We start from the raw sequence: 24,546 nt of genomic DNA on the forward strand, positions 1-24,546 counted from the left end.
TATTATAGCGACACAGAACAAGAGAAACTACAAAACTATTAACAACAAAAATCAAAAAAAAATTAACAAAAAAACAACCGACTTCAAAAAGACTATTCCAAAACAATAGATATAATATGCACTAAAAAGAATAAAATTTATTGCGTATTTTTATACAATCTAATTCTAGTTACGATTATTGAAATTTTTGGAATGGGTCTCCTTCCGCCGCGACCCGCTCTCGCCTCTCACCTTACGACTCAAGCACATCTCATCTATAACTATATATGTAGTTATAAGCCTATCTTGGATGACACCGACTCCAAAAATTACAATAATCGTAACCAGAATTAGATTGTATAAAAATACCCAATTATTTTTATACTTTTTAGTGCATATTATATCTATTGTTTTGGCATAATGTTTTTGAAGTCGATTGTTTTTTTGTTAATTTATTTTTTATTTTTAGTGAATTTGAAGTACACTTACTAACAACTTGTCTAAATATGTGCAGAAATACAAAATTTTTCAATGCAGCAATGAACGTAAGCGCTTAATTGAAGAGTTCCGTTACTTTGCCATGGATTCCGTAATCAGAACCCACCCAAACTATAAGAACCTAAACAAGTTATTCGTAAATTTATCATCCAATTTGCTATACGTATGAATAGGAAATTTAAGACGTTTATGATTTTTCTCATGGATGCCACTGTCAGATCTGGACCATATTACCACACGAGAAGCACCAGCTTTCAAATAAAAAAAGAATTATCAAAATCGATTCACCCAGTCGAAAGTTTTGAGGTAACAAGCATAAAAAAAAATTACCGACGAATTGAGAACCTCCCCCTTTTTTGAAGTCGGTTATAAAGTAGCAATGAAAACTTCAAAAACAATGCAGAGATGCACGAAAATTTCACGTTATGTACCTAACGATAATGAAACTGCAGACCGTATTGACGCAACAGGACGAGAGCGAGGGGGTGAAAGGGATGAGGAGAGATAATGACACCGGGAAATAATTTTTACTTAATTTCAAAATTTCTATTTATTTAAATTCTGCAAGGCAATTGTAGGCCATTGGGAGACTCCTTTGCACAGGATGCCGGCTGGAATATGGGTACCACAACGGCGCCTATTTCTGCCGTGAAGCAGTAATGTGTAAACATTGTGTTTCGGTCTGAAGGGCGCCGTAGCTAGTGAAATTACTGGACAAATAATACTTAACATCTTATGTCTCAAGGTGACGAGCGCAGTTTTAATTTTTTATTTATTTATTATATACAGACACTTTATCACATAATATTACATTATATTTGGTCCCTACACTAGGCGTAGCCTGTCCTCTAGGCAACCAATTTACATCCTAAGGTTAACAATATGAACCGAAAGGTCAAAAAGTGCACTCTGTATATGTGTGTGTCTCTGGGTGTGTGTGTACACGTGTGTGTCTCTGGGTGTGTGTGTATGTGTGTGTGTGAGGGTGGGTGTGTGTGAGTGTGAGTATCTGATTAATCATGTTACAAAGTATTAACATTATATGAATGCTAAGCTATCACTTTAAGAATAGCTTCCATGTCTGCATAAGTGAGTGTGTGTAACCATCTCTGTATTTTAAATTTGACCTGATGGACCGAGCAATTTTTAATAGAACATTTTAAATTTACCTTGTTGTATATATTATATGTATGTAAGAATGGGCTAAATCTACCATCAAATGTTGTATTTATTATTGGTGTTGGAATCTTGTACGAACGGCTATCTAGTAGGTTTTTATAATTAGTTGTAGAGCCGCTCGGAATTTTTGGGGCTTTTCATGAATCCTGAGCGGCGCTGCATTGTAATACGGGCAGGGCATATCAATTACAATCAGGTGAACGTCCTGCCCGTCTCGTCCCTTATTTTCATAAATAAAAAAACGACGACAACATCAGACAGCAATGGCATGAGCCGCGGCGGTGCGAGATCCGAAGAACCACCATGATCTGACGCACCGTCTCTCACGCCCCTCGGAAATGCATTTAAATATGGGTATTATTTTATCAATTACCTAATAAATGCATTTTCAGTGATCTAATAAGATCAGTCACTTATATTTAATCACCAAATAATATTAAAACGCTTAAATACTTGGAAATATTATCAATAATCAAATAATTGGGTTTCAAAATAATAAAAGTGTCACTAAAATTGAATCACCAAACAATATAAAAATGTTAAACTAAGCCTACTTCAAATTATGACATTTTTAAGGATTGTTACATTTTTATGGGGAGGAAAGAGAGGGAAACGCCTAGAATTTGTTTATGGGACTCGCCCGATACGCTCGGCTCGTGCGGTGTTTTAACTGTTCTAACATAACCTACCTAACTAATTTTTATAAATTACAAGCTGACCCGGCAGACTTCATACTGCCTCAATCGATAAATAAAAGACCTAAACTTTTGTATAAAATAAACTTAAAACAAACAAAAGGAATCCATTTTTAGGCGTGTTTTAAGGAAGTTTATTTTTTACCACCTTAGACATTTAGAAAGAATTAAAAATCTAATTAGTTCATTTTAAACTATTATTTTTATTTGATTTCTGAACGACGGGGAACACTTCCGAGGAAAATCAAAATTTTTGTTTTTATTCAAACCTTTTAAGCCTTCCCTGGACTTCCACAAATAATTCAAGACCAAAATTAGCCAAATCGGTTCAATCGTTCTCGAGTTTTAGCGAGACTAACGAACAGCAATTCATTTTTATATATATAGATAGTTTTATATTATCGTCACTTACTTTTTAGAGGACTTATCTTATATTATTATAGCCTGAGCTATAGAAAAAAGTGATCAAACTATAATTTAAAATACATACTTACATTAATTCGAAGATTCATTTATTGAGACAGATTTTATTAATACGATGACTAATAAATATATTTCATGGGTATCGATATTATAATTAGGGTATTGCAGATTAGTGACACATCTAAACTTAGGTGACAGAAAATATTGTTCCCTTTCAATATGTGTTAATTTGTATGGTGTAAGTATCAACTCACCGTGATCGCAGTCGATGTATTACCAACGGGCGTCAATCTTACCAGCTTCTGTTGAGGTTGACCGAGCACCGCTACAGAAGAAAATAAAAACAGTAATTATTTATCCCACAACCTGCATATGACATGACAAAATTAAAATAATGTGCAAAATGACTAACGAATGACAAAACAGTAAAGATAAGTTCGATGCGACGTCAAATCAATTTGAGTTTGGATCTAAAGAATCATATTTCGAAGTTATTCAAACGAAATTTAAAACGTTTCCATTTTTTGATCATTATTTTACTTATAATTATATTAAATTTTATAAATTGACATAAGTTCGAATATTTATTTAAACGATAAAAACTTACAGGAGGCGTTACTTTGCGGAAATCCATAATTATACAAATGATTTAAGTTTGCTTTAGTGATAATTCCGACAATATTTGTTTTTAAAACAAGCAGTCTCGTGCCAGATTTTGGCGAGACAACACGTCCTGAGGATGCCTCGTGTAGAGGCGAAACACGTGTCGAATTGTTTTTAAAACAAATATTGGCGGAATTAACACTAAAGAAAACTTAAATCATTTGTATAACTTCAGTTACAAAAATAATGCATTTCTTCCACGTGGTAATTGTTTCTTGGAGATGTGCCGTTGATTAAAATTCATAAGTAGGTATCTGATTACTATTTCTTTTTTATCAGTGAGAGGCTCCTTTGCGCTGGATGCCGGCTAGATTATGGCTACCGTTGTGGTCAACGGCGCCTATTTCTGCCGTGAAGCAGTATTGTGTAAACCAGGGGTGCTCAAGCTTGAACTGCTGGCGATCTACCTCAAAATTGTTAGACTACGATCGATCGGCTCTGAGAGGCTTCAAGTATGTGTGATGAAGGATTGTCGTCGAGGTAGAGTGTCACGATGACATAGATATTAGTTTTGCGCAAAATATGCATTTTTTTAGTCAAGGTAAGTGTAGGTCTGCTCTTGAAAGTCAATGAAAAAACTCATAATTATTATTCAAAATTGCGAGTTTATTGGTTCTTACAAAACAAACGCGTTCTAAAGTTCTAAACTTAACTAAATAGTGACTTTGGATGTTGAAGCGTGACACTGCATGTCCTGAGCATACATTTCATAAGATGGTACGTAATTACCGATTTTAGTTTAGTATACAGGATTTTTTTCTCGAGATCGACTTTAAAAGCACTCGCGATCGACCTGTCGATCCCGATCGACCTGTCGATCCCGATCGACCTGTCGATCCCGATCGACCGTTTGAGCACCCCTGGTGTAAACATTACCGTGTTTCAGTCTGAAGGGCACGTAGCTCGTGACATTACTGGGCAAAATAAGACTTAATATCTTACGTCTTAAGGTAATTGTAGTGTCGCTCAGAATTTTTGGGTTTTCAAGAATCCTGAACGGCCACTGCATTGCAATGGACAGCGCGTATCAAATACCATCAGCTGGCGTCCTGCTCGTCTCGTCACTTATTTTCATAAAAAAAAAAATACGCACAGATCCTTGTTAAAATTATCCGCACCAGTGTTGGTGGTGGAAAGTTGCCAGTAGAATTTTAAAATACTTATAAATAAGAAAACATCCATAACTGCTGTGTGCTTCATTTATGAAGATTTTACCCGCGACTTCGTACGCGTGGAATAGTTACTTTGAGCAACATTTTTTATTTTTTTTTAGAATACGTTGCAAATAATACACATACAAACTGCCGCGGTTAACTATAAATTGCTTATTCGAATACATTCTTATAAATGACTTTATATTTTGTTTTTCCATTATCATATGCTAAAGCATAAAAATTTTGCGTGTTTGATATTCGTGAGCTATATAGTTGCTTATATTAAAAAACAACATTTCTTAAAGTACTCCTGTAACTTTTAAGCGTTCTATTTTTGTACTAAATATAATCAAAATCGAATACACATGAAATCATGACTTTGTTTGGACTTCCGTAAGAACTTTCATCACCATTTTTTTTCTTATCAAGTGGCTAAATACAAATTTCATGGTGTCATCTTCGATAGTGACCATCTTCCATACAAACTACATCACTTTTTCAACCCCTCCAAGCCTTTTATTTTTCGCAATAAAAGGTAAGGCTTTTTCTAAGCTCTAGTCTGTCTCTGTAGGGGAGACCGGGGCTGGATGTGATAGGGGTAGGTAGTTACAGTGGCAATGGTCTCGAAACAGAGAACGAAATTCTGACTAAAGAAAGGCACAAATACTCCCGCTGCCGCCGGCTAGCACGCCACGAGAGCCAGTGGCGAAAGCTTTTTTGTGAGATGATCCCGCACGTGCCGCCGTTAAAATCGCAGGTTAGTAAAATTTTACACTTATACACTCAGTAATATTGGTTAAACCTATGTTCCATAAAGGTTGAGTTGTCCATGTTGTGATTTTTACACCCTAATGCTTTCGTTTTCCAATGAATCAACGTTTATACGGCTATGTCTATTGACGTTTTCACTGCATAATTTTAAATGGTCAGATTTGGCGTTGGGGCTAAAAGTTACATTTGCTCGGGGCAGGTTGTTATTGGTCACTACCTGCCCCGTAGTACTTGTTGCCGACTGAGATAATTCGTGCTAAATTTCATTTATCAAGTTTTTGTTTGTTTTTTTTGTATGATGAAGACGTCTGTAAGAAATATTAAGCAAGGCAAAATATCTAACGAAATTTACGAATAAGCAGCAATTTTCGAGGAAGACAAAACAAAACGAGATATTATTTAAGGAAAGGAAAAGAAGCAAAAGGGCACACTGTGGAATCTCTCACAGTCGGCTACCATAAGAATAGCCAAGTTTTCAATGATGAGGCCGTTTCGGAAAGTATTTAAAATTTAAATGCAGCCAAATTTACTACGGATTGACGCCAAAGGATTTCAATCAACTGGCATATTTTCACAAACCGCAATAGTGGCGTGACAAAAAGATAGCAGGATCAAATTGGCTATCAGCATTACTTAAACGCATCCACTCATCTAAAAGAACACCAGAGACGACAAGCTTGAACAGAGCCACATCATTTAATGAAACGAATGTTGGTAATTTCTTTTCTATATTGGCTGACGTGTTTGATTGTAGACGAAACAGGTGTAAAACATAGAAAAATTTTTGCTACAAAAGGATCTAAACTAGTTGGTTCTATGACATCAGCAGAGAGAGGGATTCTTGTAACTCTGCGTAGTAGTAGTAGTTTTTCTTAAGTATAATTTTTCTTCAATTTTAAAATACACTCTTTTCAGTAGTAGTTTTTTTAGATTAGAAAAAAAGACTACTTACGGACATACTGTAATGTTATTTAAATTTAAAAAAAGTAACTAATTGTGATGATTGTTCCTAATAAAAACTGTATTAAAACGTTTTTTTTTTACTGTAACAATTTGCCCCATGTTGTGTAACAACCAGCCCCGAGTACGGGGTTGAAAGTTAAACGCTTCTTTTTTCAAAATTTATACATTTATGTCACAGCTATCAGTCTGCTACATAAAAAGTATTTTAAATAAAAATCCTGAATAGTTACTCTATCAAAAAAACTAATATTCAGATGAAACCATAAAACCGATAAGAAAATATGACAGTTTGTAAAAAAAATATCACAACCAGCCCCGGTCTCCCCTACTGAATTTCATCAAGATCGGTTCAGTGCTTTAGATGTAAAAGCGTAAAAAACAAACTTCCATTCACATTTATAATATTTTAGTATGGATTAATATAAGAGTGTTGTGAGTAGTATTTTCTTTGATTAACGCGAGTATCACATTTACGTAAAATACTTTTCAAAATGTTTTGAGTTTTCTTTAGTGTTAATTCCGCCATTATTTGTCTTCAAACAAGTTGGCACTCTCTCACTCTCAACTCTGGCACGAGACTGCAAGTCAACATTTCCCGAGGATGCCTCGTAAAGACGAAACACGTGTCGAATTGTTCGAAGACAAATATTGGCGGAAGTAACACTAAAGAAAACTCGATACATTTTAATAATTATGGATTACCGCAAAGTAACGCCTACTTCAATTAATTTTCATAAAATACTTTTCAAAGGATTAAAATGCGTGTACTTTGTAACTGTATTTTTTATATAAGGTATTTAAGTTAAATAAATCTAATGTATAAAATTCTCATGTCGCGGTGTTTGTAGTTAAACTCCTTCGAAACGGCTTGACCGATTCTCATGAAATTTTTAGTGCATATTGGGTAGGTCTGAGAATCGGACAACATCTATTTTTCATCCCCCTAAATGTTAAGGGTGGTTCAACGCCAATTTTTTTTTGACATTTTTTTCTAATTTGTTTGATTATGAGTCACCATTAAAAAAATACATACAATTTCAATTTTTCACCCATCTACGATCAACAGTTACTTTTGTATCGCGATTTTAATATCGGCAATACAACGTTTGCTGGGTCAGCTAGTAATTTATAAGAAATGTAACTTTACCCAATATATCTTATGCAAAAAATAAAGTAAGTGTAGTGAGCGTTTATCTCGATTTTATATTGGAATAGATTTTTAATTATATATTTTTATATCGTCTATCTACTATGTATGGTAATTCGAAGGCAGGCAGTCTCCCCCGGCCTGCCCTGCGGCCTGGGCCCTTTCTTTCGCTGACACTAAATTTTATTATTATGACATTATATTTTTAAATTGTACTAGCTGATACCCTCGACTTCGTCCGCGTACATACATGCCTAGGCACGTAGTACTTATAAAAAACTTTATTTTTAAAACTTTATAATAAATGAAGGTATCGCCATATTTTATCAATTTACATAAAAATAATCTGATAGATAGTTAAAAATTTTAAGCAACCTACCGACTATGGTTAGCTAAAATTAAGTTTCTTTTTTACCTCCTGAGAAAGTTAGAAAGATATAAAAATTATAATTATTTATTTATTTTAGACTATTATATTAATTTGATTTCTAAACGATTGGGGACACATCTAAGACAAAAATTAAAATCGTTGTTTTTATTTAATTCCGAGCATTTCCCTATTTATTAACCTTTTAAACCTTCTCTGGACTTCCACAAATAATTCAAAACCAAAATTTGCCAAATCGGTCCAGCCGTTCTCGAGTTTTAGCGAGACTAACGAACAGCAATTCATTTTTATATAAATAGATTTATTAGTATCTACTACATATGGTAATTCGACATTAATAAAACATTTAAGTCATCCGACAATCTTGTTCGATATTACAAAAACTTAAACTGATGAAGCCACAACCTGAGAGTTGAACAAAGCAAACAGAATTTTATAACGAGGCGGTACTCGAACGGTTGGCTCAGTTGGTTAGAGCACCGGCACGGAACGCCGGAGGTCGTGGGTTCGAGTCCCGCATCTTCATAAAATTATGTTTTTCAAATTTTATTTGTGTATTAATCCTAGAAGTGGGGGTTATCACTTTAAAAAACATAACATATTGTTTAAAACTTAAACTATCTCATGCCCTAGAACTTTCTCAAAAAGTGATCTAAGGTATTTATTATTATCGCAGACGAAATAATTATAAATATTATATACTTACTTTTGGAGTCAGACAGAGGAACGGTGAAAATTTTCTGGGGTTTTATCGAGGCCTTTCCTCCAGCCGGGTTGGTTATGAGACGCACATACCTCACCTGTCAATAGAAATACACATCTAGGTAGTACCAGTGGGAGGTTCCTGTGTACAGTATGCCGGCTAGATTATGGGTACAACAACGGCGCCTATTTCTGCCGTGAAGCAGTAATGTGTAAGCATTACTGTGTTTCGGTCTGAAGGGCGCCGTAGCTAATGAAATTACTGGACAAATGAGACTTAACATCTTATGTTTCAAGGTGACGAGCGCAATTGTGGCGCCGCTCAGAATTTTTGGGCTTTTCAAGAATCCTGAGCGGCATTGCATTGTAATGGGCAGGGCGTATCTATTACCATTAGCTGAAGTTCCTGCTCGTCTCGTCCCTTATTTTCATAAAAAAAAAGGTACATATCATAGAGACATCTGCAGTACTTGATATTGAGATAATTTTAAAATATACAATGGTTACTTGTAGCACAGGACTACATTAATACCTATTTTAGAAAGAAAGAAAGAAAAAACATTTATTTCAACACACACACAAATAACAAAATGAATCAACTTAAATATATAAAAACGTGTGGTGTTTAAGAAAGGAGCCACTCGGCATGTGTTCCAACACGAGTGTGTTGCAACGCTCATCTTCTGTGACCCCCGCGTGTGACACATGAAATTATTAAATATATGCTAACTAAACTTAAAACATTTAATTACTAAACCATGCTTAACTAACAGTAACAAACATATAAAGAGTAATTATAATTAATAATAGTCAACCCCTTGACAGAAACAACGTGTATTCTAATTAAATAGAGCAAAAAAACTTTTTGGTTAAGTTATTTGGCTAGATTGTAGTTATGTGATTGTACAGTTGTCTAGATTTTATGTGAAAACAAAATGATTATAATTAATTTAAATGTTTTATTAAAAAATGGCTCTATCGTAAATCCTATTACTCCATAGCTGAATATCTAAGTGATCGGAGAACCTGGGACTAGATTATGATTATTTTATAGCAATAGCAATGACAGTACAATATTGTATATTTTTATTAAATAGAGCGCAAAAAAAGAATGCTGGGAGAGTTTCTTGCGCCGCTTCTTCTCTCTCAAAGCGCCATTTGTTGAAGAAATGACATCAAAAAGAATTCTCAAGGAATCAATTTTGAGAAAATGAATGCCTATTATTCCTTTTCATGCCTTTTAATACGGTGGTTCACTTGATGGTTTGTGACCACCACGAACCATACTATCTTGTACCGTCAGATCATTTATACATCTAGATAGAATATGACAGCTGTGAAAACGTCGAAAAAAATTGAGTTAAGTTGTATATAGAGTCTAGTAATTTAGGTGTTTCACCGCCTTTCTTCTACCGTTGTAAGTTGTAAAATATGTTCATTAAAGATTATTGTAAAATATTCCTTGGACTCTTGTTTTAATAATATACCATCTGCATCACGTGATTCGCGGACTAAGTATCACCCGCGCACCTCCATATTTCAAGCAGAGGTGTACGGCCATCCTGGAATGCGCGGAAACCAATATCCAAAAAGGCTACTTCAATCATAACATATACATTCACTCTGATAGTCAGGCAGCATTGTTGGCTTTAGACGCTGACTTGACGTCGTCTAAGTTAGTCAATAATTGCGTTGAATGCCTGAATTCATTAGGCATGAAAAACAGAGTGATTCTCAGATGGGTCCCAGGGCATGCCGGAATCATAGGCAATGAAACGGCCGATGAGCTCGCGAGAGCTGGGGCTAAAGCAGTCCGATATGGTCCGGAACCCATTTGTGGACTGCCCAAGAGCGCCATCCGACACACCCTGAGTAACCAATGTAAACAAGAAGCACTTAAACGCTGGAACAACTCTTCAGGTTTAAACCACTCTAAAGCACTGATAAGGGCATTCAACAGTAGCTATGCGAATGAAGCCCTATCATTGAACAGGAAAAATCTATGCATACTCACTAGGATACTAACCGGGCACTGTCGCCTAAACAAGCACCTCAGTGTGGTCGGCATCAGAAGCGACAAAGCTTGCAGGTTCTGCCTTGAGGATGATGAAACACTTATTCATCTACTCTGCGACTGCGGCCCACTAATGCATAAGCGTAACACAATCTTTGGTAACTACTTCGTGCCACCAGATAGTGTTTGCAACACTCGCGTCAAGGAACTACTGCGGTTCGGAAAGGCGGCAGGGCTTGACGATGAGCTTTAGTATGAGTGGCGAACACAATAGTCCAATTCTGGACGCGGTGTTACTAGGAACCTTTTAGGACCAGGAAATAGCCACCCTCTTCAAATAATAATAATAATCACCCGCGCATCAAATACTAGTGTTACTACAAACTTACCCCTTTCCCTGGCACATTGATTTGATGAAGCTGTGATTGTTGAACATCTGACACCATATCTTTCGTTACCTATAATAAAACACATACTCATTACTAAAATATAATATACTAGCTGCCCCGACAGAGGTTGTTGTGTAGATAATAAAATAAAATACTGTTTTATAGGAATGCGCCAATAATATTTCAAAACATCAAGAATTATTTCTTAAAAAATGTTGTTATAATGAAATTGTTTCACAGCGGAACTGTCAAACCGTGCGTCACTAATTTCTCTCATAGAAAATATATCCATACAAAACAAATATTGAAAATAAAAATAAATAATAAATTATGGGTCCCAAATCGAAATAAAAACTATCCTATCTCTCAAGTTGGACAAAACTGCGCTCCATGAAGTAATCGCCATTAAAATCCGTTCATTAGTTTAGGAGTCCATCGCGGACAAACAACGTGTCACGTAATTTATATATATTAAGATTACAAAGATTAAGATTTAGCAATAATACAACTTCATTTGGATGCAATAATTTTAACCTAACATTTAATCTATATTCTTGTGTGATAAATCAGTGTAAAGTGTGCTTTGCAGTCTCGCAATGGAATCTTAATAAAGTCTTGTTAAAACATACAACTGCTAAAAGTCTAACTTAATTAGTGTTACGAAGATTAGATCAAAGTAGTGTATCAAATTGTTCACAAAAATCGTCACCTTTTTGCTTTTAATAGAGATTTTCATTATTATAACACTAGAAATAAGGGATTGCTTGTCACTTATTCTAGTAGGGTTCATAATAGCTTTAAGGGTAAATGTATACACTTCTATAATAAAGTCCCAGCCACTGTTCAGGCGGTATCTATAAATAAATTTAAATGTTTTATAAAAAAATGGCTCTGTCGTAAATCCTATTACTCCACTGCTGAATATCTAGCCTGGGACTAGATTGTGATCATTTTATAGCGATAGAAATGACTGTACAATATTGTATATTTTTATTGAAAAGAGCGCAAAAAAAGAATGCTGGGAGAGTTTCTTGCGCCGCTTCTTCTCTCTCAGAGCGCCATTTGTTTCCGAAGCGGTAGTAGTATCTAGTAGTTATTAGAAATGACATCAAAAAGAATTCTAAAGGAATCAATTTTGAGAAAATAAATGGCTTTTATGCCTTTTAAATGTTCCGGTTTGCCGGATAAAAAAAATGTTTCTTTTTGAAGTGAAAACTTGAACTTAAACTATCGTTGTGATTTGAAAATCGATGAAACGAAAGAGCGAGACAGAAAGAAGAGACAGACACATAGATTCATAAGATTTAACATGGGAGATAATGAGATGGGTAGCATTATACAGTATTTTGGCACCAGGCGATCATAGTTGAAGAGATTGTCTTATGTATGACGCGAGTATAACTTAATATATTCTTACGTCATGCGCACGACTTATTACTACATAGACACCAGGAGAACATAAAAAAAATTGGAAAATCCAAGAGTGCACGCCTCGAACGCTCATGCCACATCCCCATCTGCAATTAAATTAACAACTGTATGCGAGCCAAGAATGAGATTCACACCAGTAAAGTTTTAACAATGTTTCTAGCCCTTAAGGAGAAACAGGAACCCTTCACCGATCTAAGCTGAATTACAATACCTGTGTAGGATTAGGTTTGGCCGAGGTTGTTGGCGCTAGTATCACATTTGAAGATGAGCTGGTACTTATGACGACTTTCTTCGTGGGTACAGCTGAAAAAAAAAAAGAACTACATTATACAAGTTAATATTAAAAATCAAGCCATCACATTTTTCAATATCTTTTTTTCATTCAACACCAATGATACTCTTATGTTCATGTGAGAGAAAAAATTATCATAAGTGTGAATTTCTAATGAAGTAACTAAATTAAAAAAAGTTTTATTTATTTATTCTATCCACCAGTGATAATTACATTAATTCAAGCGACAATAAAATATTTAATCTAAAGTTAATTCTAAATGCATTATCGTTTAAGGTTGGTACAGCATGCAATTATTATGAAGCTTACAAATGTTTATATCAAATGAAGGACTTATATATAATTTAAAAAAAGGTATTAACTCATTACCAAAAAAAAAACACAGTGAAATAGTTCGAGGTAGTTCGCTAAATTGAAATCAGTTCAATATAAAATATATTTTGTTAATATTACAAATTATCACATAATAAAATTTTACTTCGGAATGTTTTGAGTGAGTCCCCGAAAGGATCCAAATGTTTGCAACTATCGTTTAGTATTTTAGATATCCTGGAAATTGGTGAGTTATTGCCGAGAACAGTTTTTCGAAAAGGTCTTTGAAGAAGAGTTTTTTTCTTTGCGGGGATAACGAAAGAGAACATTAAATTTAATCTTGGAAACTAAATCTGGATTATCATAGATGTTGTTAAGACTCTTATATAGAATCATCAAATCCAACAAATCTCTGCTTTGGCTCAAGGTATGTTTATTAAAATATGTTAGCCTTTCTTTATACGAAGAAAGTTTATATGAAAAGATTAATGAAAGTAGGCTAAAGTAATTTACGGAGTTATTAATACGGGTTTACTCAGGTTTTATCAGTGTGGGTACCGACTAGTTTGGTCCTTCATCAGGGTGAGACCTCAACACTCCCATTAATGGTCCGAAACTAGTCGGTACCCAGACCGATTAAGCGTGAGCAAAGCCGTATTAATAAATAACTTAACAATGTCTTACGAGAGTTTGAATAATTTTATTTACAGAGCTCATGCAACTAAGGGTTAACCTAGGCGTAAATGCCCTGTAAAGATCCTAGAGAACCTCTCAGAAAGGGAACTGTCTGATTTCGAGGAGGTTTTAGTGGATATTACCAAACTTTGCCAACTTCTATCTGCGTAGAAGATGGTCTTAGTGGTTGAGTCCCACACTCCCTGTGCCCCATAGTGCACAGGGGTAGTACGTAAACACATTTCCTCCTCATTAAAAAAAAAGCGTAAATTCCAAAATCACAAGAAGCAGTTCAAGAGTACAGAAAAATAAAATATTATGTAATAGTTTAAAAAAAAAACTAAAAAACACTTTAAATCACAAAATTCTCTTTAGTATTCGAAAATTTCCTAATATTAGATAAATCCGTTAAAGATAATGGTTGAAATTTAAAATTAACATAATTTCCTGCCTTATAGATGAAAATTATGTAAATTAACAAAAAACTTATTTGCAAATTGAAAATTGTAAGAAGTTTGAACTAAATTTGGCCGTTTAAAGTGGGTCAAAATCGCACCCAAATGAGTCGGTTACAATACATACAGGTGAAGCTAATAAAAAGCTTGTCATAAGTGTGTATGTACGAAAGGGGAAGAAGCCGGGCAAATATGAGTCTGCAATCTTGCCTACCCCCCTGAGAATTAGGAGTAATTGTATGTACATATTTTAATTTGAACCCATTACAAAGATGTGTGGTGAAGATGATTGGTACTTTAAGAGAGTCTCTGTTATGGAGCATTAAGCGGTATACACATTAAAATACCTTTAGGTGCCAGAGGTAACAATGTTCCAGGAGCTGCCGGCTTGACGGGTATTATCTCTTGCTTTTTAGCAATCTTGATGTTCTTTGGAGGCATTAAAATCTGCAAAAAATTAATAATTATTGTGTAAATTATAAAAATATTAAAGTTTAGCCAAGAAATACCAGTATCATATTATGTAAAATCAAAATTATTCCAAATTACAACTGCATCCTGAATGGTGAATTGGAGCCTAATTTTAAAATGACATCAGATCAGAAAATATGTCCATACAAAACAAATATATTGGAAATAAAAATAATTATGGGTCTCAAATCGAAATAAAAACTATCCTTTCTCTCAAATTGGACTAAACTGCACTCCATACAGTAATCCCCATTAAAATCCGTTCATTAGTTTAGGAGTTCACTGGATGCAATCATTAGGATATTGGATTTATATATATTAAGATGTTTGCCCCCTCTTTTATCTATATATATAATGAAAATGGTCTTTGTATGAGGCTCTTTTACGCCTAAACCACTGATCGTATCGACATAAAACTATCACCATTCGATGCGAAATTTATCCTAGATGGTTTATGGCTACTTATTTTTTTATTGCATTTGTAATAAGATGAATAATTTCCTTTTAAAGTTCGACTAGCGAAGCGGTCGGGAACGGCTAGTATATGTATATAGAAAAAAAATCAAATCAGGTCCTTCAAAAGACTTATTGCTGACGCGAAGTCGAAGCACATTGGCAGAATTGGCGAGAGACTTGCACGCCTTCCCTCGGGAACTCGTGCTTTCTGGTCGCTCGCCAAGGCTGTCCAAGGAAACTTCTGCCAGCCAGCCATTCCGCCACTGCACAGGGATGATGACTCGCTGGCCCATGACGCGAAAGAGAAAGCTGATCTCCTGGGCTCTCTCTTCGCGTCCAACTCGACTCTGGATGACCAAGGTGTACCACCACCGCATATTTCGCGGTGCAAGTCACACATGCCGGAGGTAAAAATCCGGCATGGCGTCGTGCTAAAAGCGCTTCTCACCTTGGACATTCACAAATCGAGCGGGCCCGATGGCATTCCCCCGATAGTGCTGCGGACATGTGCCCCGGAACTGGCGCCGGTCCTTACCCGTCTTTTCCGGCTCTCCTACTCATCAGGCGTAGTCCCGAAATTATGGAAGGCGGCTTTAGTGCACCCGATCCCTAAGAAAGGTTTACGCTCGGATCCGTCCAACTAGCGCCCCATTGCCATTACCTCCAATTTCTCCAAAGTAATGGAGTCGATCATCAACCGCCAGCTCTTGGGATCAGTGACTGCCAGTTCGGTTTCCGTCAGGGTCGCTCAGCTGGTGATCTTCTTGCATACCTCACCCATAAATGGGCGCAAGCGGTTGAGTCGAAGGGAGAGGCGTTGGCGGTGAGTTTGGACATAGCGAAGGCCTTCGATCGGGTGTGGCATAAAGCGCTTATAGCGAAACTGCCTTCCTATGGGCTTCACGAGAAGTTGTGCAAATGGGTCACTAGCTTTTTGGCCGATCGGAGCATCAAAGTTGTTATCAACGGTGCATGCTCCGACTTAAAACCCATAAACGCTGGTGTCCCGCAAGGCTGCGTGCTATCCCCTACACTGTTTCTTCTGCATATCAATGATATGCTGCAAATCAGCAATATTCATTGCTATGCAGACGACAGCACAGGGTATGCTTCCTGCCTGCCGTGCCAACATGTCCCGGGATAGCGTCGACGAGGACCGGAACAAACTTGTGTCTGAAATCGAGACTATGCTTTGCAGTCTCGGAATGGAGCCGACAAAATTTAGTCCAATTCAACCCCAAGAAGACACAAGCCATCTCCGGACGGCTTGATTCTTAGGCATTGCGTAGAGATGTGGGTTCTCTCTGCATCTTCTACCGCATTTATCACGGGGAGTGCTCAGAGGTGTTCGGGTTGATTCCAGCAGCTGAATTCCACCACCGGACACTACGTGCAAAGTACCACCCGCACCACGTAGACGTCTGGCATTCCACAACCGCGCGTTTCCTTAGAAATTTCTTGCCTCGCACAGCCACTCTGTGAAATCAATTACCTGCTGCGGTTTTCCCGAACAGATACGACTTAGGGACCTTCAAGAAAAAAGCATACTCCCACCTTAAAGGCCGGCAACGCATTTCTTGACACACCTGATGTTGCGGATGTCCATGGGCGGTTGCCTCACCTCTCCCCATGCCGTGAGCCTCTTGCCCGTTTGCCCCCTCTCATATAAAAAAAAAACAAAGAACACAATACAAGAGCTATATGGTACATAAGTTGCACCACAATGTTCAAAGGAAAACTAACCTTATCTCCTATTGACAAAGGCACAGGGTTGAGTGATTTTTGTTGGACTGTTACAAACCGCGCCTGTTGCAGTTTATGGTTGGCTGGCAGTATCTTGGTAAGCTTTGTTGGTGCATTTGCAACATCATTTGTTTGACCTGTTTAAAGTTAAGGGTAAATGTATACACTTTTATAATAAAGTCCCAGCCACTGTTCAGGCATTATCTATAAATAAATTTAAATGTTTTACTAAAAAATGGCTGTGTCGTAAATCCTACTACTCGACAGCTGAATATCTTAGTGATCGGAGAGCCTGGGACAAGATTATGATTATTTTATAGCAATAGCAATGACAGTACAATATTGTATATTTTAATTAAAAAGAACGCAAAAAAAGAATGCTGGGAGAGTTTCTTGCGCCGCTTCTTCTCTCTCAGAGTGCCATTTGTTTCCGAAGCGGTAGTAGTATCTAGTATATTAGAAATAACATCAAAAAGAATTCTAATAAAATAATAAGTTTAATTGTACAATATTACTTTGTAAACATATTTATTCGATGAAAACAAAGCCCGCTGGGTTTGTTGCGTCCATTCTTCTCAGGTCTGAGGCATTCGTTTTCGAATGGGTGGTAGTTTTTTGACTTTCAAAAAGTGATGTCACATCCTATTTTGAATAAAAATATTTGAATTCGAACTTTGTGTTGATGTGTGCATAGCCCAAAACAGAGGTTAACTGTCAACCTCAATTTTTACCACTTCTTCACAGTTGCCATAGTCTGCCTAGAGTAGACCTATAAATGATCTAAGTTCTCGAACCTAAATGTTAATCTATGTATTTTCATAAGTATGTAAATCTATGACCACAAATGATGTATTTCTAAATAGTTAAACAAGCAAATTTTAATGGATATAATTCATTAAATTTATATACAAAACAAATTGACAATATTATTAATTATTGTTGTTCTTCAAAATGCAAAGAGGATTATTCATTTTTTTTATATGGAATAGGAGGACAAACGAGCGCACGGGTCACCTGTTGTTAAGTGATCACCGCCGCCCACATTCTCTTGCAACACCAGAGGAATCACACGAGCGTTGCCGGCCTTTAAGGAAGGTGTACGCGCTTTTTTTAAGGTACCCATGTCGTATCGTCCCGGAAACACCGCACAAGGAAGATCATTCCACAGCTTCGTAGTACGTGGAAGAAAGCTCCTTGAAAACCGCACTGTGGAGGACCGCCACTCATCCAGATGGTGAGGATGATATCCTAACTTGTGGCGTGTCGTGCGAAGGTGGAATTCGGCGGCAGGAATCAGGTTAAATTAATAGTTAATCTGATAGAAAAATTAAAATTTCAATACGAAATAGTATTTTATTTATACATTGAACATACCTTGTAAAGAAACAACTTTCACTGTTTTGGGTTTTATTGCTGACATCATATTTCCCGTGAGTAAATTCTGAGCCTGAAAAAACAATAAAATAATAACTAAAATAATGCATGTAAAAATAATTTAAGATAAAAACATCATTTTATAACATTCCAATTTGTTCAACAAAATGAAAAATATCATACAACTTCGCAACATTGTCCATTTTCTTGGATAAAACATGAATAATGATCGGCCTGGGCCTAGATTATGATTATTTTATAGCAATAGCAATGACAATACAATATTGTTTAACTGATTAAAAAGAGCGCAAAAAAAAAATGCTGGGAGAATTTCTTGCACCACTTCTTCTCTCTCAGAGCGCCATTTTTTTTTCTCAAGCGGTAGTAGTGTCTAGTATATTAGAAATGACATCAAAAAGATTTTTAAAAGAATCAATTTAGAGAAAATAAATGCCTTTTAATATATTATATCTCATTACAATTATGCTAAATATTTTCCCCCTTATTCATAATGGTCCGCTAACTTTAAACAGCCTCTTAGGAGTGTTTTTTCTCATTCTGACTTAGGTCAATAGAAGAAGACAGAGTGAGAATTAGCAATGCTTTAAGTTAGCAGGCTATTATGAATAAGGGGGTTTATTTAATAGCTTACCTGTTCCTGGCTAGCTCTGATATATTGCTGCACATTATTTTGCGAGGACACCACTTTTAGTTTTTGAGTGCTTGCCGGGACCATCATAATCTGCTTACCAATTTGTGCTGTAATATTTTTATAGAATATAACTTTAAAACATATCCATAAATGGACCAACAAGTATTCGAACTGATGGAGTGTGGTTTGCAAAAAACATAAAATTTACTTTAGTTCAAAAATATAAATAAAACTAGTAAATAAACCTATATACATAGAAAAAATATTGCAATGAATCATAATCAATATAAATAGTAAGTAATAACAGAGTGTCTGAATATTTATTTTCCCTCTCATAGGTCGTTTCTTCGCCTTCAAGGCCTCCAAGAGAAATTATTCAATTTGTCCGATTTTATCAATATTGTCAAATTTTATGAAATTTCTTTTTCAAGTTCAAAGAAAATCAAAGCCTTTATTATATCAGACCTTATTCCTCTATCAATTATCTTAACCATATTAATGTTTAACAGGCTACTCAAGAAAAGTAAAATATGCCAAAACTGTGGCAAAAAGAAAAAAAAATAGGTATTGATAAAACTATTAACAATATTTTTGACAATTGAGACTACCACTAATGCCATCGGAATTGTGTGCTTGAGACAGAATTCTAGCATTAAACAAACTTTTAGCAAAGTGCACAGTGTGAGATATAGTGCAAAATCTGCTGAGGCAAAACCTCTGAAAAAGTCAAGTCTTGTAAAAGGCGACTAAAAAATGAAGGATTGTTGTAATATAATAATATTTCGACAGTCTAATGATCTGCTAATCCACATTTTCTATTTGTGACATGCTTCATTTAAGTATTTTCTATATTAAGAAATGGTCAACAGGCCATTTACTATACAGGCTATGTATGTCAAAAGTTGGTGCAGGTGTAGGAAGGGTGAAAAAATGTGTGCAATAGGATTTCCGATCCAACCACTGGAAAAACACTGGAAAAACTATAGAAATTAAAAATCATCATAACAATTTTAATAGGGAGGATGGTTTTAGACTAGCGCAAACACAGAAACCTGTGGTCTCACTCTGCAGTACACATACATGCAACAAAATGAACAGAAAGCATCGACGTCTTCAGTAGTGTGTTATGAATTAGGGAATCAAAGACCGAAACAAATTAGGCGTTACGTGGACACATTGATGTACAGATTAGTGTCAAGTGTCATTGATGTACAGATTAGTGTCAAGTGTCAATGTGTCAAGAGGTTTTTGCCGACTCCGGAGTTCTGCCGCGACCACGATTCGTGCAATTGGATCGCCATATCGGCACCAAATTACTAAAAAATACATTGTGAGTACCCGTCATAATGATTACAAGAATTTCCTGAAATCTACATGCAATAAAAAAAATATATAATTTTTAAGCACTGTGTTGGATTGCACAGCTGCATGCAATTTTAAAGTATAACATATAGTGGCCTGTTTCACAATGCGACGCCACTCGTCGCGAACTGCCGCTCTTCTCGTGCATTCATGCAGAGTACCGTCGACAGCTTGCCTCACTTGGTCCGTCCACCTCATCGGGGACCTGCCTCGTGGTCTAGTGCCCTCGACTTTACCCTGCACTATTAAGCGTTCTATGGAGTCGCTTCCACATCGCGGTACATGCCTGATCAAAGTGAGAATGCGAGCTTGTACGGTAGTAGACAGTCTCTGTTTGATGCCGAGCTCCCGAAGAATGGACTCATTGCTTCGGAATTCCGTCCACGATATACCGAGCATTCTTCTCCAGCACCACATCTCAAGAGCATTGATCTTTTTCTTCTCACTTTCTCGTAGGGTCCATGTCTCAGCAGCGTAAAGGAATATGGGGTATATGAGAGCCCTTACAAGTCGTATTTTAACACAACATATAAACATACCTAAGACGGTTTTTCCTGATGAATTTCCTTGTAGTAGGCTTGCGATAGATGCCTTGTTGATGACATTTTTACTCGCAATCACAGGGACTAGTTTGGGCGCGAGTGATACTGGTGGGCCTTGTGTGAATAACTTCGCCAATTTTGGTGGTTTCGGAGCTATTGCTACTTGACGTGGTGCAGTATTTTCTACTTTCTTTAATGGCTTTATAGGTAATTTCTGAAAATTTTCAAATAGTATTTAAAATGCAACTATTTCTAATGTGTAGCAGTAATACGCAAGTATTATATTAACAACTAGCTGACTCGACAGACGTTGTTCTGTAGATAATAAAAATAATATTTCAAAACATCAAAAATTATTTCGTGAAAAATGCTCCCTGTTGTTATAATGAAATTGTTTCACAGCGGAACTGTCAAACCGTGCGTCACTAAAGTCTCTAATACACAATAAGTCCATTCAAAACAAATATTGAAAATAAAAATAATTATGGGTTCCAAATCGAAATAAAATGTATCCTATCTCTCAAGTTAGACCAAACTGCACTCCATGAAGTAGTCCTCATTAAAATCCGTTCATTAGTTTAGGAGTCCATCGCGGACAAACAATGTGTCACGTAATTTATATATATTAAGATTTTTGATCTTTAAAATATTCCTCACTTCTGGGATTAATTAGTTATAAACTGTAAAGTACATCCTGTAGATGGAGCCACAACCTGAGAGTTAAACAAGACATAGCAAGATTTACGAACCATGCGTCACTCGAACGGTTGGTTCAGTTGGTAAGAGCGCTCGGACGGAACCCGAGAGGTTGCGGGTTTCCCGCATCGCATATAGAAGTAAAACTGTGGAGATAATTTGTTGAAGAAGTTTATTATACATGCAAGTTCAAGTGGGTCAAGTGATAATTCCACCTAGTTCTTGTGTTACCAAAAATAGCCCATAAAACTATAACTATAAGCAGGCGAGAAAGAGGCGATCTATTTGAAACATGGGACATGATATGAAGCTAGAATATCAATTAGCATTATCAAATCCATTAAAACATTTCCTGACCAACAGAGTTGTTTATATATGGAATAGATTGCCCAAGGATGTGGTTAAATCAAAATCTGTTAATCAGTTTAAGAATAGACTGGACAAACATTTGAATAGATATAGCAAATGATATAGACGCATCAGCGAAAGCTGCTTAGTCTATTATAAATAATAATCTAATAGGGAATTTTTATCCAACTTTCGATCTGACACTATTTGTGCAAAACGGAATTCAATAGTGTATTTATGTAGATTTAATTCCCAGCAAAAAAATCTTAAATACTTACTTGTATAACAACAGGTTTTAAATTATGCAACTGCTGAGGTGCTATGACGATTTGTGGCTTCAATTGCAGATCCAGCATAGTTTCCGACTGTGATGATACATTTAATATTTGCTGAAACAAAATATTGATTATTGAACTAATGATGAAAATTTATCAAGGCTCTATGATAATCATTTTTAGCCTTCATACTTCTTCACCATAAGTAAAATAAAATTTGTAGCACAAAATTTTGGAAATTAGTTGACCGTGAATCATAAACTGAGACCTAGTATTTTAGTTATGAAGCTGTATATTTATTCTGTTATTAATGCAGGTAATTTGTAGAGTAATAAAATGACTCATTCAAGTCATAAAAATTAATTTTTATTGAAGGGTAACTGCGGAGTATAGGGTTGATGTATTCTATGCTGTATTAAAAAAGGATCTACTTCTTTTCTGGATTTAGAGTTGTAATATATTAATAGCTATATGCATAACTGACATATTTTGCAATCTACAATAACCTCTTAGTAGGAATTATTGAAATTGGATTTCATACAAATGAAGTGTATTGTATGCATTAGTAGGTTTTCCCCAATCTTTTTAATTTTATTTTCTATGGGTAGTATGCCCCAAATAAACACCAAGAGGCTATGTGAGTCAACGGCTCAGTGATACTAACTATGCCTGAAGTACATGAATTATATATATTTAAGTTTATAAAACCTATGCAAAGTGATGTAATAAAATGCTCAGTTTCATTGTAAAAAAAAACATAAAAAACCGAAGGAGTTATTGAGTATGTATACAATATTTCTATCAATTTACACATCCTGTATATAAAGCCACTGTTCGGGCATTATTTATAAATGAATATAAATGTTTTATTAAAAAATGGCTCTGTCGTAAATCCTACTACTCCACAGCTGAATATCTAAGTGATCTGACAGACTGGGACTGTATTATGATTATTTTATAGCAATGACAGTACAATGTTGTATATTTGATTAAAGTCTTGCACCACTTCTTCTCCATCAGAGGATCTTTTTTTCCGAAGCGGTAATGGTGTCTATTATATTAGAAATGACATCAAAGAGAATTCTAAAGGAATCAATTTTGAGAACAAAAATGCCTTGTATTACTTTAATATGAACTTTTGAACTATTCAAACAAAATGTAGCTTTAATAAGAACAAAAGCAAGATTCTTGATGACACAATTATCTGGCCACCACAAGTAGCACCCATTCATGAGCAAGACACATTGAACAGATTCCCTCAACTTAGTTTACGGAAGATAATAACTCGCCCGACAGCGCCACCATATTTAATAATAGAAAACTTCAATAACAATAAACCTCATTACCTCATTGTGACCCACATTGGATGAACTACTTTGTTCCGTTTGAAAATCTTGCAAATCAAACTGACCGTCCATATAATCAGAAACTGAAAAATAAAAATTACTGTTATACTTGTAGGTATATATTGTATTAAATTTATTATTTATTTATTTGTTTAGTTCATCAACATTTACTGGTAGACTCTTTCATAGTAACATTATCATACTGCAATGAACTCTCAGGTATAAGATACTAAATTCAGGTATTTGTTTTAAAATAGAAATGTATATTTTATACTATTGATACATAAATTATTCATACTTATTATTTCTTCAGATTCTGTTTCCAGGATTATTGGTTTATTTTCACCATCCTCAAACTCCATTGGTATTTCTTGTACACCAACTAGATTTAAGTCTGGCGGGCTACATACTTGTTCTATAGGTTGTTCAAAATCCACCTTGAAAAATTATCACCAAAAATTAACAATAAAAAGAATAAAAATATAAGTACAGAGTGCTGTAAAATAATAGTTTAGGCTTCTAGGTCTATCCATCTAGATAATTTACATATTATTAAAAGGAATCTTATATAGTTAGAAGTTCAAAAACTGCAAAACAATTCCAAAAATAGTTCAAGACTGATATGAATACTTACTGCCATGGTACTGTCAAAGTTAAGCGAGTCATCTAAGTGGTGGTCCATTTTTGCGTTATATATAAACTGCTTCCTTTATATATGTTATCACGGGCGTTTATTGTATAGAATCACAAAATAAAACCACAACAATAATAAGTTCAAAAGAGGCCGCCATTTTAAATTGTCAAATATTGTTCAAATCACAGTTGAAAACAAATCATGAAAGTTTTCAACACTTCTTTAACTCATTACAAGAACCATCTCACTTAAAATATTATCAGGACAAACTTTATTAAATGAACTTATAAATGAAACAGTTTAAAATTATAGTAAATTGCACATTTGTGTTTAATAAATACGAAAAAGAACCAAATTTATTTGTATGGCGCTTTTTCAATTTTTGTAAAAATGTCAAATGCATATCGAGTGTTGACCAATTTAAAAATAACAATACAACAGAGTCAAATATTTGTCTGTCTACGATATACTACTGATTTATGGAATAGCTCAAATTCAAGGTAATGACCCATCTTTA

The 24,546-nt window shown here is 35.4% G+C and overlaps 1 protein-coding gene across 1 annotated transcript in view; it reads right to left on the bottom strand.

Moving 5' to 3' along the window:
• Positions 1-24,409, bottom strand: part of LOC126973766 (protein lin-54 homolog) — a 37,579-nt gene extending 13,170 nt beyond the window's left edge. Inside the window, exons 1-13 of the mRNA XM_050821084.1 lie at positions 24,030-24,409; positions 23,694-23,832; positions 23,396-23,478; positions 22,053-22,163; positions 20,728-20,944; positions 18,827-18,933; positions 18,175-18,247; positions 16,801-16,937; positions 14,478-14,577; positions 12,608-12,699; positions 10,966-11,034; positions 8,567-8,660; positions 3,029-3,099 (exon numbers count right to left, since the gene is read on the bottom strand). Of these exons, the coding sequence (XP_050677041.1) occupies positions 3,029-3,099; positions 8,567-8,660; positions 10,966-11,034; positions 12,608-12,699; positions 14,478-14,577; positions 16,801-16,937; positions 18,175-18,247; positions 18,827-18,933; positions 20,728-20,944; positions 22,053-22,163; positions 23,396-23,478; positions 23,694-23,832; positions 24,030-24,077 (1,341 nt within the window). The 5' untranslated portion in view covers positions 24,078-24,409. The remainder of the gene's footprint in view (positions 1-3,028; positions 3,100-8,566; positions 8,661-10,965; positions 11,035-12,607; positions 12,700-14,477; positions 14,578-16,800; positions 16,938-18,174; positions 18,248-18,826; positions 18,934-20,727; positions 20,945-22,052; positions 22,164-23,395; positions 23,479-23,693; positions 23,833-24,029) is intronic.
• Between the last annotated feature and the right edge of the window lie 137 nt (positions 24,410-24,546).

The sequence above is a fragment of the Leptidea sinapis genome, chromosome 30 (genome assembly GCF_905404315.1).
Source record: "Leptidea sinapis chromosome 30, ilLepSina1.1, whole genome shotgun sequence".
In the NCBI taxonomy this organism is placed as follows: domain Eukaryota; kingdom Metazoa; phylum Arthropoda; class Insecta; order Lepidoptera; family Pieridae; genus Leptidea; species Leptidea sinapis.